Source organism: Coffea arabica, chromosome 4e (genome assembly GCF_036785885.1).
Source record: "Coffea arabica cultivar ET-39 chromosome 4e, Coffea Arabica ET-39 HiFi, whole genome shotgun sequence".
Classification (NCBI taxonomy): domain Eukaryota; kingdom Viridiplantae; phylum Streptophyta; class Magnoliopsida; order Gentianales; family Rubiaceae; genus Coffea; species Coffea arabica.
Genome location: NC_092317.1, coordinates 318,976 through 337,139, shown reverse-complemented (window position 1 = coordinate 337,139; position 18,164 = coordinate 318,976). Strand labels below are relative to the sequence as shown.

The following is an 18,164-nucleotide window of genomic DNA, read 5'->3' as shown; positions in this document are numbered from 1 at the left end:
CTCGTGTAATAAGTCCATGTTGTATCATACAAGTTATCAAATCTATAATTCATCAGGGACCAATTTTTCATTACCTTCAATATTTGAAACGAATGACTCTTTTTATTATCATAACCTTGATATCATGCACCATATGTCCGGAGACTATGGTCAAATTAGTAGATGCCAATTTTTTTTATGTGTGTGTGCAACGAAATATAGAGTTTTTAGTTACCATTTCTCAGATAGGATAGTTATTTGAATCCGATCTTAAATGTGCTATCTGACAATAATTTAGTAGGCACATTTAATTTGCCGAGTATTTTGGAGTGCAGTCTGATAAATTTATGCTTTTAAGATACTTCGGTGTGACCTCACGCTACACCTCTCTGACGCCAATCCCCTGGCCTCCCTAAACACAAAAAATACCTCTAAAACTTCTCCTACCTTCCTCAAGTTCTTTGTCATTTTCCTTTGCTTATTTGCCAATCCCTTCCTGGAAAAGTAAAATTCAGTTCCTTAAATTCTGTTTTGTAAAAGTTTAAAATGGAAGGTAACGTGAACATAAGTTTATCGAGTGATGGAGCTTTGGTGGTACTTGCATTGCCAGCTCAACCCAGAGGCGGCTCTAGCGGGTCTCGTCAACAAAGCACAACCCAACCAAGGGCTCCAGTTGTTGGTAAATTTAATTCATCTTGTTTATTAACTATTTTGTTTGGTTTCTGAGAGAGTTATCAGTTGGCATTCTTGTATGTCCAAAAGTTGCAATCTGATATATTCCCTTAAACATCATTTAAAGAGTTCCTGATTCAATGATGATTATGCTGTTGATAGAAGTTTTTGTTAATTTTTTTTTGAAGTTTTGGACTTCATATCTCACCAACAAAAGAGGAGGAGAAATACAAACTAACAACTAAAGATGAAATGTTTTACTAATGAAAAGAAAGAAAGGGAATTCAGATAATTATGGTCTTTGGATATGTAATTTAGTTACTTATGCCTTTTTTTTCTGTTTTGTCAGAAAAAGGGTTTCTATGGATTTGCCATTTTTTCACAAACAAGTTTTTCAATAAACTATAATAACACACTTCCAAAAACACCTAATCCATACAAATCTCATATACGATTAATAAAATAAATAAATAAATAAATAAACCTTCCACCTCTATCTTCTTCTACCCATTACCACCACACACCACCACCGTCCACTATTCCTCCCTTACTCCACAGCCATCGCTGCCCCTCCCCCTCCCCTCTCCTCTCTCTCCTTTCTCCTCCCTTTTTCTCTTTCTTTTCCCCTCCCCTACCTACCTCCTCGACCCTCCACCCCTCTTTCCCTTTCTCAGGTCGCACCAACACGAACCAGAGTAACCCCTCATCCCCCACTTCCCATCTTTGGTTGCAATTGGTGAGACCAGATCTAGTCACGCTGGTCACCACTAGAGAAGAAAGGAAAGAAAGGGGGTCATTTTCTAGTTCGCTCCCCCTTCCCAACCCACCTCCTCAACTAGGGTTATAAACGAATTAAGTCAAGTCGAGTTTTTGTTTAATCAAGTTGAGCCTTGATTTAATTTTATCAAATTTGAACTCGAATTCAACGAACTGTCAATCTAAAGCTCGAGATCGAAAAAATAAAAAATAATTATTTTATTTTTTTAAAAATGAATAAAATAAGTTTTCTCAATAAATAATTAAAAATTAAGAATATATATGTAATTTTATTATTAAAATAATAAATAAATAAAAATATATATATATATATATATACTCGAGTTCACGAGTTGGCTCGCGAGTTAACGAGATTAATATTTTGATATTGAGTTCGAGCTCGAGTTTAATGTGACCAATTCGAGCTCAATATTGATCGAACTCGAGTCGAGTTTTGATTCGAACGGTTCGATTTGTTTGTTACCCTACCTTCAACCTTTCACCCCTCCCTCCCTCCTTTTCTTTGGCTGCATCGACGTGAACCAGAGTAGCACCTTATCCCCTAGCTTCCCCTCTTTGGTCGCGACCTGTGAGACCAAATCTGGTCACGCTGGTCACCACCAGAGACCGAAGAGGGGAGGGAGGGAAGGGGGTCACTTTCTAGTTCGCACTGGTGCAACCAGAGAGAGAGAGAGGGGTGGTTGATGGGGGAGTAGGGGGGAGAGGAAAAGGAAAAGGGAGGGGGAGGAAGAGAGAGGAAAGAGAAGGGAGAAAAAGGGTGAGGGTGATGGTGGTGGTGGAGGGAGGAGGGAAGGGTGGTGGTTGGTGAATTTTTTTTTTTTGAATTTTGAAAAATAGCCCACTAAAATTTTAAATTCTAAAAATACTCCAAAATACACCCCCAAAACACCTATGGAAAGTTTTGCTACAATAAAAGATTTTTTTTAAATGCTGGAATTCGTAAATCAAATCTATATTCTTCACTTTTCGCTCTTGTTATCAAATTATTCTGGCTCACAAGGAAATCTGTTTTTGTTCCATATCTCTATGCTTTTTTTTGAAGGCACACAAAACATGTTGCGTTGAGTGTATGTAACCAGAAACATGTTTAGCTTCATCTGGGATTTTAAAGTGAAAATTTTCTTGCAGGATCCAATTTGGCCAACAATTATATTGTAGATGTGATCGTGGTGGATGCTGGCGAGGTGTCTTTTGATTTTGTTTTTGTTTGGGTTGTTTATCGTTATTCTTTTCCTTCTGATGTAGTTATGGCTGTTCAATTTATGGTCTATTAGTATGTACCAGTTTTTTGTATCAGATTTTTCATTATTGTCCTGTTCAATAACTGCATTTGTATCTGGTTTTGGTCCGCAAATGCTGATGGTTTAAATTTCAATATTTTTGGTTTTCTGTTTGCTCTTTGATAGTTTTCATGTGCAATTTTCGCATAGTTTTTTCTAGATGGGTCAGTTGTGAGACTTGTAGGAGCTGTGTGTTGGCACTATGCACATAGGTTTTAGTCTTGGTACCAGGAAAAAGGTTAGGGAGGGCTGAGAGGTTAAGTTTTTTAAAGATTATGAAGTAAAACAATTATATGGCTATTGGCACGCAAATAAAACGGTCCTTGATGTGAAGTCCTGTAGGACTCGATTCCTTTACGGGCTAGTTTGGTTCATGGGACTAGATGGACTGCAAAAATAGGTCCATACCTATTCTGGGTTTCTGCAGGCTAGATCACTCTTTGGCGGATTGGATATCCGTTGCGTCTCGCATCTCCATCTTATCAAAAGGCCAGACCCACTCTTTTGGATCAAAAGCTTTGAGTTTTTTTTTTTTTTTCTTTCAAGAAGATGACCAGTTAGTTTTTTTTTTTTTTTTTTTTTCCTTCAAGAAGATTATCAAAAATACTAATCTAATTTAATCAAAGTGGCTTCATGAATAAGTTGGCCTGTTAGCGACCAATGCATCTACATAAAAGTTTTCCGTCTGAAATTTAATATACGCAATAGCAACACAAAGTCTATTGACTACTCTTGATTTGATATTGAGATACGTAGAAGGATATAGAAGGTAGTCTTATTTCAAGAATGTCTAGACACAATGGATTAATGTGCATGAAGGAGATGTAACAATAATGTAAGGGATAAGTATAATGTAATTGATATGAGACACATGAAAGGCATCTTCAACTAGTATCTATGCATTGTGAATGATAATAAAGACAATGGTCTATTCATCATGAGTCAGACAATGGTTGGTCTCTACTTGTGATGTTAATTCTTCCTCTCTTTTCTTACCTTTCTTATGTATGGTTTTACCGTGCGCACCACCATTTATAGAAAAAAAAAAAAAAAAAAATTATTTTCATTCAGAGGTGTTATCATATTTGGTTAATTAAAAATGAGCATGTAAGACACCCCCTCATACACGACTCTAAAAAGTCTTTGGTGCTGTGTTTGTGTATTAACATTTTAGAAAATGAATCTGACACCTTCATGACTACCCTATTCAGCTCCATTCAGCATAGACCTTTCCAGCTTAATCTTACAGTACCATTTCTCATTTCGTCCTTATTTTCATTTAATGAAGACTTTGTTCAACAAATACTTCTTAAATGGGGAAGCAAAAAAATTCTTAAACTATCCTATCAGCAGTCAGTTATCCAACTTGAACTGGATATTGTAGTATGACTTAATTTCTTTATCTTTTAATTGCACAACTTTTCTAGGAGCGGTCTGATATACTACTGTTTTATATTTTATTTGATAAACACTTGGTGGAATAAGAACAGTAGTGAATGTTGCCATATAAAAGTAAGTGTTGAAGCTTTTAAGAATTGAGAAAAGATCTGTAAAAGCTGATGATAGATAACCTGATAGAAGAAAGTCAACAATGGTTTTAAATTAGGATTGACAAAGCATATGCACTGTGCATCTGGCATTTCTTTTTTTGGAACATAAAAGCATCTTGGAAACTGTAGTGGTTTTTTCTCTGTTTTGGGAATCAAGATGTTCAAGAGTGGTTTATCCATGAGCATTTCATGTTATTATCTAGATAAAATATATCCATGAGCATGTTCATGGAATTAATGTGGTGAATCAGTTAAGATATCTTTCTTTTTGTGCGCATGCATGTGTGTGTGTGTGTGTTCTTTTGGGAGTTATTGCTATATGCTTATCATTGTTGTATGTTATTCCGCTTGTAGGGCGTGGGCGAGAAGATTCAGTATTATTTTCAAGTCCATCGAAGATTTCCATCACAATTCAGAGGTCATTCTTGTCTCTGTGTGATTTTGTCAGCACAAGGTGCCATATCCGGTCCTAGAATGAACATGCGAGGAGCACAAGTCATTTTTGAGGTTGTATCTTTTTGCTTTCTCTCAATTTTGCAATTGCTTTGCTTGTTATTGTGTGACAGTTGAATCTCAGGCTAAATATCAGCAGTGATGTTATAATAACATCTTTGCAATAGGGAATGGTAATTTGATTGCCCCTAGAGGGTGTCACTTAGTATCACATGGTAACAATTTTAAGCTTGATCTTTACATACATACACACATATGTGTATGTGTGTATAAAATATAACTGAAGGAAGCTTGAGGTTGGAAAACTTCAGCCTCTCTGTCAGAAGGATAATGTTGTTCAGGCTGAAATTTGGGGAAAAAATTGTAGTGAAGGACCCTCTTTACATGTAATTTCATATTTAGTTGGAACTCTTCAGTTTGTAGAAGAAGCCTGATCTTTTGATCAGGAAAGGTGGGAAAAATCGGCTTTCGTTTTGAAATTTCGCCTGATTGTATTGGGGTTGAAAAATGGACGCATTCATGATTTTAGGACCTCAGGTTGATATCTTAGACACTGCTATCTAAATGCACCTCAGCTTGGTATAATTGTTGGAGTAGTTCTGACCTTTGGTTATTGCTGTTGCTCAACTGCTTGATATTTCTTTCAGTCCATATACATATCTATATGCAAACATACAAGTGCTGAAGATTCATTCAGAAGCTCACATGTGCAGGGACTATATGAGATAGTTCGTCTCTCAGGCTTCTTCTTCGTTTCTAACAACGGCCAGGTGCAGCTGTCGGACAGTTTAAAATTGACCTTTCGTGATCCAGATGGTGGGGTTTTCGGTGGCCCTGTGATTGGTTCGCTGATTGCTGCCACACCTCTTCAGGTGCAAACTTTCCATTTCTAGTTCCATCTTTTGTTCTTGATGTTTGAGTCTCGGGTTAAGAATGTCTTTCTCTTTTGTATACTGTTATCTGTTGAATATAACTTCTGCAAAGATCGTCCTTTCCGTTTGTCTTCCGTGTTCACTTCATCGTTTAGATACTTGCTGTGAGGTCCTGTTCTTGTCCATTAGCCTATAGTACTCACTTACTCCTGTATTCTTAAAGTACATAGCTGATCCATTTGTTTGCCAGCTTTGTTTAATCAGATTCATCTGTAATTTGACTTCACTTTTCAATTCTCTGCCTTCCCATGTCATAGGAGGCATAGAGAGCTTCTGAACCTGAAGTTACATTGCTTATCTCCCTTGTGATTCTCTCTCCTCATTTGCCAGGAAATGATGTACTCGACTCGTGGAATTTCTACTTCATAGTTTCTTGAAATTGTGTCGGCTTATCTCATGTTTGTAAGTGTCTTGGTTATGTGTCAGCATAGGAGGCTTGGTTTAACAAGAAGTATTCTTGTACTTGCGTGGTTCTATTGCAGGTTGCAGTGCTTACCTTCATCCATGATGCATGAAGAACAGAGATAAGAATCGGCAAAGCCGCCCAATGATCTGGCCTTTTCAATATTGGCTCTGGTTATGTTTTTCGGACGAGGGAATTAGTTTCAGGTGTCTCTTTGTTTGATGGATGTTTTCATGCATTTCAGACATGTAGACTTGGCAGCATGCACTTTTGCGGCTTACTTTCCTCATGTTCTGTCTAGGTTTGGACGCATGAACGTGAAACTACAAAAAATGATTTTCATAAGCGTGGGTATTGTAGTTAGAGCCGCTGGCCATTTGGTCCAGTGGTCATCACCTCAACGGTGATGCTGGAGTTCTGGGGTTCAACCTTCGCCTCCCACAAAAATTTGCCGCAGTTTGTGACTGGTCTTAATTGATCATTCCCCTTACCCCTTCCTTTAGATTAGGCTAGAATAGTTTATAGGACATCTATCGTTGCGAAAAAAAAAAAAAAGGGTATTGTAGTTAGATGAAAATCTTTTGCATCAGATGGTGTAATTTCTAAATGCAAAGGAAGATCACTATTAAAAGGGTTACACCTTGAATAAAGAAAATGAATCAAACACGAGAACAAAGAAAAAAAAAAAGGTGTGAAGCCTGCGTATTTTGACATGCTACTCGAAAATAGAGGTGGCAAAATGGGCGGGATGGGCGAGATTTGCTTGGGTTTGAGATGGAACCGAGTCATATGGGTTTGGACCCAACCTTACCCACATGTGTTTTGGGACTAATTTGGGCGGGATCACTTTGGGATGAGTTTAGATTGATCCCGCCCAATACCCAAATCTATTTTCTACATATTTTTTTCCTTTAATTCATTTTTTATTTTTTATATAATTTTAATATTTTTGATTTATTAAATTTCTTTTAGTTTTATTAAATAAACATGCAAGTGCTTTATACTCAGGATTCCCACCAAAAATTGGATTAACAAATAAAGGAAAAGATAGATATACAGCCATATTCCAACATATATCAAGATGGCCAAGGTACTTAGAGTGTTGAATATTTATTCTCATCATTATCCAAGGATGACAGGTTTAAACTGATTGAAATGTTGAAAATTCTTGTGGATAATGACTAGGAAGACTACTAGATTATATTTATTGGTATGACTATAAAAATTGTTAAATATAATTTTTGAATCTAAGACTCCGTTTGGATTGGCTATTTTTTCAAAAAATAAGTTTTTCAAATACAATATTACAGTAATATACAATAACTCAAAAAACATCCCATCCATATTAGTATATCAAATATTTCAAAAAAATTTTATAGTAAAAATTTTTCATATACACTACTATAATAAAATATTTCAAAAATACCCCCAAAAAATAGCTAATCCAAACAAAACCCTTGCTATTTGAGTCCAATGGGTACCCAAGTATTTCTCAAAATTTTCCATCAATTAATGGGTACAATTAAGATTTGTCTCATTTTAAACTCAATATTAAATTTCAGTACCCATCCCGCCCAAAGTCCCCATGGGCATGAGTAATCCATTGAAACTTGGGACAAATTGCCACCTCTACTCGAAAATAACACTAGGCATGATATTATTGGGACTCCCCAAGGAAAGTTAGCCTTATCAGTTCGTTCACCAGACAATGCAGCGATTATAGACAGATTTAGCAGAGCAAGTAAATGAGGCACAACATCGAGGCATATGGCAGGCAACTTCCGTCAACTTGGTCCTGTAACCTCCTAACAAACCGATCGCCCACAAATGCCTTCCCATGAATCGCTCATTCTTTTGAGTATTAAACACAAAACAATGAGGAATCGCGGCCATTCGCCAAAGTAACGTATGCTATGTTCAATTCATAGTACAGTAAAATTTTGTAGTCATATTAAGCAACTAACAAAAATGACGAACAAAAGTAGGTAGATGGTAGGTATAAGTAGAAACATCATCGGTGCGTCAGTAAAACTCCAGAGTCGGTCATACAAAATGTCTCTCCATTCCTACACAAGCAAGACAGCATTTATACAACCATCATTCTCAGGATTATTTGTCACTTGAGCATACTTTCCTGCATTGAAAACACAAATGACAATAAGAACACACAACTAAAAACTGAAATGAAGGGCCCCTCCTAGTTTCCGAGACAAAAATGAAAGGACAATCTTACCCCAAACAACTTTTCCTGCAGGAGTTACAAGACCTAATTCACTGACATTCACCTGATATTCAAGTCAGAATACATTAGCAATTATACATCACTCAACCTGAAAAACTAAATATTTATGCAACATCAGATTTAGATGTGTACCTCAATTATAGTTCCCTTGGTTACAACACCAAGAGATGTATACATTGGACCATTGGGATTTTTCTTCACTCCAATAATTTCAAGATTGAAGGTACATTTAAGTTCAGGATGAGTCACGTGAGCCTTGGTGAACCTTAAACCGGTTGGTCGGATGAACCGCTCATATTTGGGTGGCTTCCTTGTAAAACTTGGACCCACAAAAGTCGCTTTAGTGATCATCCTCTTCCACTGCTTTGCTGTGAATAAACCCCAAAAAAAAAAACAGCATGCCAGTAAACAAAATTTCACTGTTGACTCGCGCAATGCACATTTGAACATACACAAAGAACTAAATAACGCAAGCGACAGGTAAATTACTTACTTTTCCTTTTCCCAGATCTGATTACTCTGAACATCTCATCCTCAGCTACAGGGCGGACCTATATATCAAAGAACTAACAATGAGAAAGTTGATTAATTCAAGTATAAGAAATTCACAACCACATGACAACCAGGAATTTAGCAACCAGCAAAATGTCTCAGGAAAACTTGTGCTTCTACAAGGCCAACTTCCAAAAGCTCCCCCCTTTTTGCCTAAAATCTTAACTACTTCAAAAATGTCAGGAGGCAACTGGATGATTCAAGTCGGGAGATGATTAAAGCAACAGAAACATGGAAGGTAGGGGCAATTTTCCCAAAAAAACTTCCTTAAACAAAAAGGGGAGAACCTAGAATTTTTTTCCTTTAGAGAGAGAGAGAGGAAAACTCGAGCTAACTAAAGTGATATTGGCTCCCCAGCTGGTATGGTTCTCAACAAAAGTGTAACTCCAACAGCCAAGACAAGTCCCATACAAGCCAATCACAAACATTGGCAACAGGGAAAAGAGGAAACCAGCAGGGAATTGATCTCCTTGGCAAAGTTGCCTTGGTTCATGTACAACTGAAGCCAGACATCCATCATTCTACTTAAAGATCCTAGGAAACATACCATCAATTAGACAGCTGCAACCCCCCCCCCCCAAAAAAAAAAATAAATGAATGAAATTTTCTCTGATTTATGCATCATATAAGCTTTTAGACATTTCATACGTTGAGAACTTTACTAATTTTTGCTGTCAGGTTTTATCTGCCTTTGTGCTTTTATACACCCAAAATTTAGAAGCACGTAATGACATGGGCCAAGAGTTTTCTGGGATTGGCAAACCAACCGAGGATGAAGAGACAAGTGTGTAGAATAACAACTTAGCTTAGAGTAAGCCAAGTTACTGCAAGCTGTACATTATGGGATATGGACATGAAAATCAAACTGCCACAAATCCCGCCGGGGGGTGACATCATTTAATTCTTTCAGCGATTGCGAAAGACAGTGATATCCAAAATGCAAGGCAAGCCTAACAAACTGAGGCACCCACCTTGGGAAGAGGTACATCCCATTTTCCAGCTTTTTCTTTCCTCTTCTGCTTTATAGTGTTGCTGAGAACCTAACAAAAAGGAAGATAGATGAAAATCAGCAATCAGTTGTACGAACAATATAAGCAAGAACTAGAGAATGGTAATGAAAAAAGGGTGCCTTGGCTCTAGTAGTAGATTCACGATCAAGTAGATAAGCAGGAACAGCTCCTTCATGGACATCATCTTCAACCTGGCGCCGGGCTGATGACTCCTCATGCATAGCCAAACTGTCACACAGCAATGCAAAAGGAAAAGGTGTAAACCAAAAGCCCCATATTATCGACAGCTAATAAACTAATGACCATCTCATCTTAGGGTTCTATTAAAGTAAGCAAAGGGAAATGTTGCAACTGATACTGCGCCCAGCGTCAAAACGACTTGATTGTGATTAAGCTCTTGAACTTAACGAGTAGACATATAAAAGAAGAAAACAAAAGCCTAGAAAGATCTAACAAGTAAAAATATCCAACATAGGAGGGGTGTAAATCCAATTGCAAGTTAGCATGAATAAATAGTGCAGATAACAACAAAAAGATGCTTACCAAAAAAAAGGAAAGAAAGATAATAAGAGTGAAAAGTGATGGAGAAGCATACGTTTTCTTCATGAGGGCTTTCTCGGCATATCGCTTCTTAGCAAACATCTTACCCTTAATACCCAGCGCCTGCCGAAAATGGAAAATGGATGTGTGAAAAAAAAAAAGAGAATCTCGTCATTGAGGAATTAGAAAAGCATAGAGGGAGGGACAGAAGAGAGGGGAAGAAAGAAGGGACCTTTTGGGCAAATTGGGAGCGCTTGTGAACTTCACGAGCTTCCTTCTTGCGTTTGCGCTGGAAGTGGTCATGGCGGTAGCCATTTCTCTTCCTGTGAAGCTCTATATAATCTCCCTGCGGCTGCACTCCCCGCCAGCACCCCCACCCCCAAATAACGTTTATTTGGTTAGGTTTACAGCAAATTCTAATGAATATATAATTTGTACCGTACAAAACAAACACAAATCATCATACTAAAAAAATCATACCATGATTGATTATTACTACTTTCGTTATTGTTGATACACTTGAAGAGAGAAAATGAACAAAGGCTTTGAGCTTTTCTGGTTCCTCCTCCGCCTCCTCCGGAGTCAGGGCTCCAGCTCCCCAGGACGACTATTACAGTGGAGTACTATTTCATCCAAACCCTAGAAACCTCTTTCCTTTTTGACTTTTTGGTTTTCCACCAACTTTGTTGGTTTGTGCCAAACACGTATCGGCCATGTTGAGAAAGTGGAGGATTCCTCACCCGATGAGGTATGGACTTATGAGATAGCCCAAAAAATGAATGATAGGACCACAACTATCCGTCGGCCCACCTTTTCTCTTTATTCTCCTTTTTGTTATTGGATACGTCAAGTAATTTTCTTTTTTTTTTTTTAATATAAGCGGAAGGATTCAAATTCAAATCTCATCATTCTCCCAAACCCTATTCCCCCACAGCCAATTTCCTTCATTTCCCTTTCCTCTACTTCTCTCTTGATCTTTTACCTGCCAAATCAAAATAAAGTAATATCAAAGTTTTTCATTTGAGATATATTATGTTATAAAAAATATATAGTTTTCTCTTATATACTTATAAGAATTATATACATATGTGTATATAACATGCTCTATGTGTTTGGATTTTCTTTTTGCATTAATTGTAATCGGTATTTCTCATATTTATTGGTCTAAGAGTCCTAATTTTTCCATTCTTTATTCAAAATATAACTTAACACATTGTCATTGTTACACTATTATAAAGTGAATTTGGCAAGTAAAATAAAAAATGAAAATTAAATACAAAAGTATAAAAATACCAAGTTTAGTTATTGCTCATATAAATTTTGAATTGAATAATTCAAAATTTCAAATGAGAAGTTGAATCCATAATCAACCCCAAAATTGAAGAGTTAAAATTTGAAATAAAAGAAAAATTTTCCATAACTTGCAATTTGGTCTTACACTTAAAATATACTTATATTTGTACTTTCAAAATAAAATTGAAAAGATAAAATTTGAAGCAAAAGAAAATATGCAATTTTGGTCTAATATTTTTACAATATAGTATTTGTATTTGAAAATGCAAACAAAAAACTAATAATATCTTATAATACCCCCAACTACTACAAAAAAAATCTATATAAAAATGGCATAGCAGTTCCATATTTACATATGAAGAAAACAATAAAAGTACATAAAATAATCAATAATACCTACAGCTATTCTTAGCGCTTGGGTTTTATACTCTTATTCAAATTTAATTAGGGTCGGATTTGGATAAGATATATACAAATTAAGTAGATACAATTTAGGTAAAATGGCCTATATTTTTCCCTTAAGCCGTATTGTTATTCTTTTTAATTTTGATAGAATTGCAATTATTTTTTATTATTTTTTGTCAAAAATAAAGATTTCAAACAAAAATTTTCATATCTAAAGGCTAGTAGTACTTTGTTTATTAGTTAGTGATTTCATAATTAAGGTTTCATGAATCGTATCATTCTTGATTTTTTTAATCCATGACTAGTGAATATTATTTTTTTTCTATATAATTTGCCCTCTTAGTTAGAATTATTAAGTTAAAGGGTAAAATAAATTATTATTTATTTTTTTACTTTGAGTAGGTTTGGTGATGATGTTTTCATTTTATTTAGCCTCAAATGAATAGATTTTAAACCAAATCCCAATATAAGTGAAGCCACTTCTTACTTTTGAATTCAAAAGACATGAAAGGATATATAACAATTTTTAAAAAATCAAAATTCTATAAAAAATTTAATGAAGGGTTGGAAGCATTTTGACTTAACCATATTAAAGCCCCTTCTCAAATTTATATAGATATAGATGCAACCAATAAAAAAGACCATTATGCCATTAGATAATTTATGTTGTGTTGGCAATTTTATTGTTTTACAATAACAAATAAAATTTTTGTTCCAAATTCACCTTTCCATTAGAGGAAAAACCATCACATGACAATTATGTGATTGGAAAAATGTCATTTTGCATAATTTATCTGATATGTATGATAAAAATGCCATTTTACACAATTTTTTCAGTAATTCAAGCATAATTTAGTTTTCCTGTCATTACTTCTCTATATATTGCTTTTTTTTAATTTATAAAAAGTGTATGTGCTTGTGGTTTTTGAGTTTCATACTTGGTTTTCTCTTTTCGTTGTTATCTTGTAGTAATGTGGTTCTATATTCCCCTATTTACGAAGTGTTGTTATCTTGTATTTTTTTTTTGTTTTGCCTTTCACTTATTTATGTCCACTTGTTAAATGAATTTTTTTTCCTTTTACAACTAGCAATGGTACATCTATTGGATGCAAAAAAAAAAAAAAAAAATCATGTAGTGCTTCTTTTTCCTTTTTTTATGGTTCACTTTTGTACCCATTTTTATGGGCACTTCACTGATAAATTGGATGTTGGTGAAATTTTTAAATGTATTTTACTATTATTTTGTGATTTTAGATAGAAATTTGTTTTTATGTAGCAAGGTAGCACTGAGAGTGGAACTGTTTTTATTTAGCAGAGAAAAGCAGCATCGGTATAAAATGAAGTCGTTTGGTACCAAAATTAAGGAGGCAATTGTGTCCGCATAAAAAGTGTTTTGGTCAAATCATTCGGCGTACCACCGGTGCTAGTCTTTAGGAGGTATGTTTCTATTGTTTGGATAGAGTGGATTTATTTGGATAGAGTATTATTTGAAATATTATTTAGAATAATTGTGATACTTTTTGTGATATGATGTATATGAGATAAAAAGATGGTTGAAAATATAAAAAAGTGAATTGAAAAATGTGTTTATAATGCAAGCAAAATATTATTTGGGATAATTTGCTATTCAAACAAACCCAGTATTATTTGAAATAATTATTGTAATACTTTTTGTGATGTAATATATGCGAGATAAAAAGATGATTAAGAATGTAAAAAGTGAATTGAAAAATATATTTATGATGCAAGTGAAATATTGTTTGAAAAATTTTGCTATGAATACGGGGGTGATTTACTACTCACCCATAATTCCAAGGAGGCATTTCATATTTAAACATTTTTCTGAGGGAGGGCAATGTGGTATATTGGCTGTAGGGGTGGCAATTGGGTCGAATTCGGATTGGCGTGTCGGGTTGAGACTTAGGTATAACAAAAAACCCGCTGACTCGAACCTGCCCCGCCAACCCGAAACGGGTCAGAATACATGACACGAACCCAAAAATTTTGAATTGACGGGTCGACTCGAAATGATCCGAAACTTAATTTTAATTTATTAATTTATCACTGTAATTTCTAATAAAATCAATTTCTCACAAAACTAATTACATAATCAAGTAATAAAACTTTAAATAAATAATTCCAAACAAAATTTAAAATAAATTAAACACCGTAAAAGTGTTTTATCCCAAACCAAATATAAAATAAATTAAAACAGTATAAAAGTAAAAAATAATATAACATATTATTTATCCAAATATAATAATTTCAACTTCACATGAATTAAATAAATTCATTTAGGATTAAGTAATTAATGCCTTTGAAAAAGAAAGAATAACTTAGTTTAGTTAGATAAAATAATTTTTATATTTATTAAAATATTTTTAATTCGTAAACGGGTCATACCAGGTCATCAACGGGTTGACCCGAAATCAACCTATTTTCTTTTCGGGTTCATCTGACTCGATCCGATTCTGACCTGAACCTCCGAAATCTCAATCTAAACCCATTAATTTCGTGTTAGATTCGTGTCGTATGTTCAGATCGTATCGAAAATTGCCACCCCTAATTGGCTGTTTTGCTTGTGCATATAACTAGTAGTATTATACTATTATTTGTAGGCTAAAATCAAGTTTTCTGCATTGAGCCTCAGGCTTTAGAGGCATCCACCCTAAAAAAAAAAAAGATATTGGCATCTCATCCTTATATACTAGTCTAACTAATATTAGACTTGTAAGTACTTCATTAGTGAGCTTTGCCAATTGTATACATGACAATTGGACTGGTTGAGTGAATTTTGGGCAGATTGATATTGAGTTTTCATTTAAATGGGTTACATCCAACACGCCAAACTTTAGATTGGATTAATTTTGGATTGGGTCATATTGAGTTATCTCAAACCCATGACCCAAATATGATGCAATATATTAAATAATAGATTTTGATACATAAATTCTCTCAAATATATTTTCACATATAAAAAAAAAATTCACACACATAAATACATTTTTACATAGATAGATATATTTTCACATACTAAAACACTCACAGATACAAATACACACTCACTTTTTAAGTTCTTTTAAAATACGTTATTTTTACACATATAAACACACTAAAATATATACTAATATACTTTCACAAATACACATACATACTAATTGTGTAAACTATTTGGACCCAATCACACTTTAAAGAAAATTATAAACTGAACTTTTGACCCAAAAAATAAACACAAAGGAATCATGCATGATAACGCATCTGAGCCGTTGTAAAATGGAGAAATTAGAAACATCTAAACAATGCACACATTTTAGGCGTGTGTATCTCACCTTGGGCTGCCATTGAATTTGTATTGTGTAACAATTGGACACCGTCATGATCTTATGTTCCTAGAGCTCACAACTCACAAACACAAACATTTAACAGTCATTAGGCTGCATCCCATCGAGCCGTTACAAGAATTTAGCCGCATCAAATTCCCGCTTGCTAAAAGCCGATACACGGATATGACTTGTTTGGATGGTCAAGATTTAGGCAAGTTATCGTGCACTGGGATTACACCTGATTATACGATCTATGGGGCCCTACGTATTGGGAAAGTCGTTGACTTAATAGATCAACTCCTGCGTGCGTTATCGTGCATTTTGTGTTTAATTTGTTTATTTATTTTTTTAATTTAAGTTGGGTAATGGGTGCCCAACACAAATACTCAAACCATCCAAAATATGTATGAATTTTTATTATCCTACCCAAAATTGATCCAATACCCAATTTACCCAACCCAACCTCTCAAATTAATGGGTGGATTGGGTGGATTATTGGATTTTGGGCAAATTGCCAGATCTAGCCAATAGGCATGCACTTGAGTCTTGGACTCTGGATGATAATCCACAGACTCAATTAACCATAGTGCTAGCAGTAGCCAGCTGAGTAGTGAACCATCAATGTTCATTTTATAATTTTCCCTTCTAGAAAGTTACTTGCCTGCGCAAGCTTAATTGAATACCAGTACCACTATTATGAAAAAACCCACAGGCCATTTAGTCAGCTGCGTCCTCCGTTGTGGCATATCTTCACTTCTGTTGTGTGTACTAGACAATACATACCGCGTGACGCGCGATTGTAATTAATTTTTTTACCCACTCTTGCCCACAAAAATATAGACAATAATACGATAATTGTCATTTACAAACCACTAATACAGATTATACTATTTAGATAAGTAAGAAACAATATAGTTATTATCAAAAATTAATGTTTGATAGATAAGTAAGAAGCAATATAGTTGTTAATATGGCTAATAAATATTATAGTGTTTTGCGTATAGTAACTTTAAATGGTCTGGAGAAGGGATGGATTGGATGATATCAAAAAATGGAGTGTAAATGAGAAATTTTGGACTCGAAACCTAACACCTATAATTTGAAAAAAATTAAAATGCCCTGGATGGATCAACTCCTAATCTTTGCATATCTCAACTCTCAAGGTTCAACACCTCTACTGTAACGCTCAAGGTTTATTAACTTTGCCATATCTATAAGGGATAATTTCAGAAATCTCCCCTGAGGTTTTCAGCAATTTCATTTGACTCCCTTGAGATTTACATAATTACATAGACCACCCTTGTTGTGATAAAAAGATAATAATGTCATTTATTAATTGTCAACTCATTGAAAAACTCTATCAAATATTAAAACTCTCTCATTTATTATTAACCAATAATTCAAACCATAGTCTTTTCTATTTAACTATCTATTCTCTTCCTCGTATATCTATTTTTCTTTCAAATTCATTTATTTGTTATTATCAACCAAATGTGTATTGTTGCTACTAATAAAATCATCATACACACTAAATCACCAATATTTATATATATTGGTATATATTCCCAATCATCGATTTTTCATTATTAGTAAATAGTTTCCTTGCGTCTATTTTTGTTTCCAATTTTTTTATAGGTATTAGCAAATTGAAATTGTCAAATGATAAATTGAGTGCTAATTTTATTATCAAATTAGATGGAGATGAAGATAGTGACAGTGATAAAAAATAACAATCGAGGATAAGAAGTGGAATAGAAACTAAATATAGGTTATACTGCTATTGTTATCATGAAAAAAATATTCTTCGTATATATTTATAACTACATTGTGTTTCTATTTTTGATTTACAGTTATTGATATTATTCCTATAGAGAGAATTTGATTGATTTTGAGCTCTGTGCCAATGGAATATATTGGATATTAATATTAGTAGTGATGGTTTAGATTATTTTATATTAAAAAGATGGCAACTATGGAATTGAAATTTAGGGATATTAATGAATATTACAGTATATTAAGTAAAATCTGATATTATTCTAAGATTGCAGGTAAGTTTTTTGATATAAAATGTACCATTTAGGTAAAAGAGAAACATTAAAACAAATATAAGTATTTATTTAATAGTAATTTGGATGTTGATAAGTAAGTAATAGTGGTAGCAAATAAAGATAAATGAAATAGAGACTGTAAATCATTTTTTTTCTTTATAATTTTATAGTGAATTATAGTGAATTATGTTACTTAAATAATGAAAGAAAGTGTAATATTTAGAAATTGAGGGAAGCATTCTATAATTGTTAAAAATCTCAGGGGAGGTATGTGAAATTAACCATAAGTCAAATGACGTGTGCTTGCAACTTAAAACAGATAATATGAGTTGCCAAAGTTAAAAATAGTAGTTTAAGTAGAATCTCGATAATAGCAAAATTTTCATGGCTTGGATATGAACCAAGCAATGAAGCCAATAACAGCGACTGATATTACTTGGCCTTCCAACATTCATCCCAACTTTTCCTCCAACTTTGTCATGTTTTCTGGGCCCATTGCTTTAAGTTCTGTCAATCCATCATTTGGATTTATCAACCGTGTCACAGTTGCGGCAGAAGTCGCATCTTGTTTCTCCTCGTTGGGCCGGTCCCACAGCAAGAATTTTACTCCATTGAACACAAATGTACCAAAAAACAAATTATACATATTTAGAAGCACTTTTTTCTTGATTTGTATCACATAGACAAATACTTTCTTGAGTTTTT

At 34.3% G+C, this 18,164-nt stretch overlaps 2 protein-coding genes across 3 annotated transcripts; one reads left to right on the top strand and one right to left on the bottom strand.

The window, feature by feature from the left end:
• The first annotated feature begins 431 nt into the window (after positions 1-431).
• LOC113742369 (AT-hook motif nuclear-localized protein 10-like) lies at positions 432-6,460 on the top strand. Of its 2 annotated transcripts, XR_011813385.1 has the most exons (6): positions 432-658; positions 2,557-2,612; positions 4,613-4,765; positions 5,425-5,583; positions 6,126-6,252; positions 6,348-6,460. XR_011813385.1 is itself a non-coding variant. In XM_027270207.2 (5 exons), the coding sequence occupies exons 1-5, from the start codon at positions 526-528 to the stop codon at positions 6,156-6,158; spliced, it is 534 nt and encodes a 177-aa protein (XP_027126008.1). In that variant the 5' UTR covers positions 432-525; the 3' UTR covers positions 6,159-6,460. The 2 variants fall into 2 exon arrangements, 1 of the variants encoding a protein (XP_027126008.1); XM_027270207.2 differs by having other exon boundaries at positions 6,126-6,460.
• Positions 6,461-7,814: 1,354 nt separating this feature from the next.
• LOC113742822 (uncharacterized) lies at positions 7,815-11,108 on the bottom strand. Its single transcript, XM_027270817.2, has 9 exons — positions 10,871-11,108; positions 10,623-10,742; positions 10,446-10,513; positions 9,970-10,078; positions 9,812-9,880; positions 8,782-8,839; positions 8,421-8,656; positions 8,280-8,331; positions 7,815-8,180 (listed from the first exon to the last, which is right to left on the bottom strand). The coding sequence occupies exons 1-9, from the start codon at positions 10,871-10,873 to the stop codon at positions 8,113-8,115; spliced, it is 783 nt and encodes a 260-aa protein (XP_027126618.1). The 5' UTR covers positions 10,874-11,108; the 3' UTR covers positions 7,815-8,112.
• Between the last annotated feature and the right edge of the window lie 7,056 nt (positions 11,109-18,164).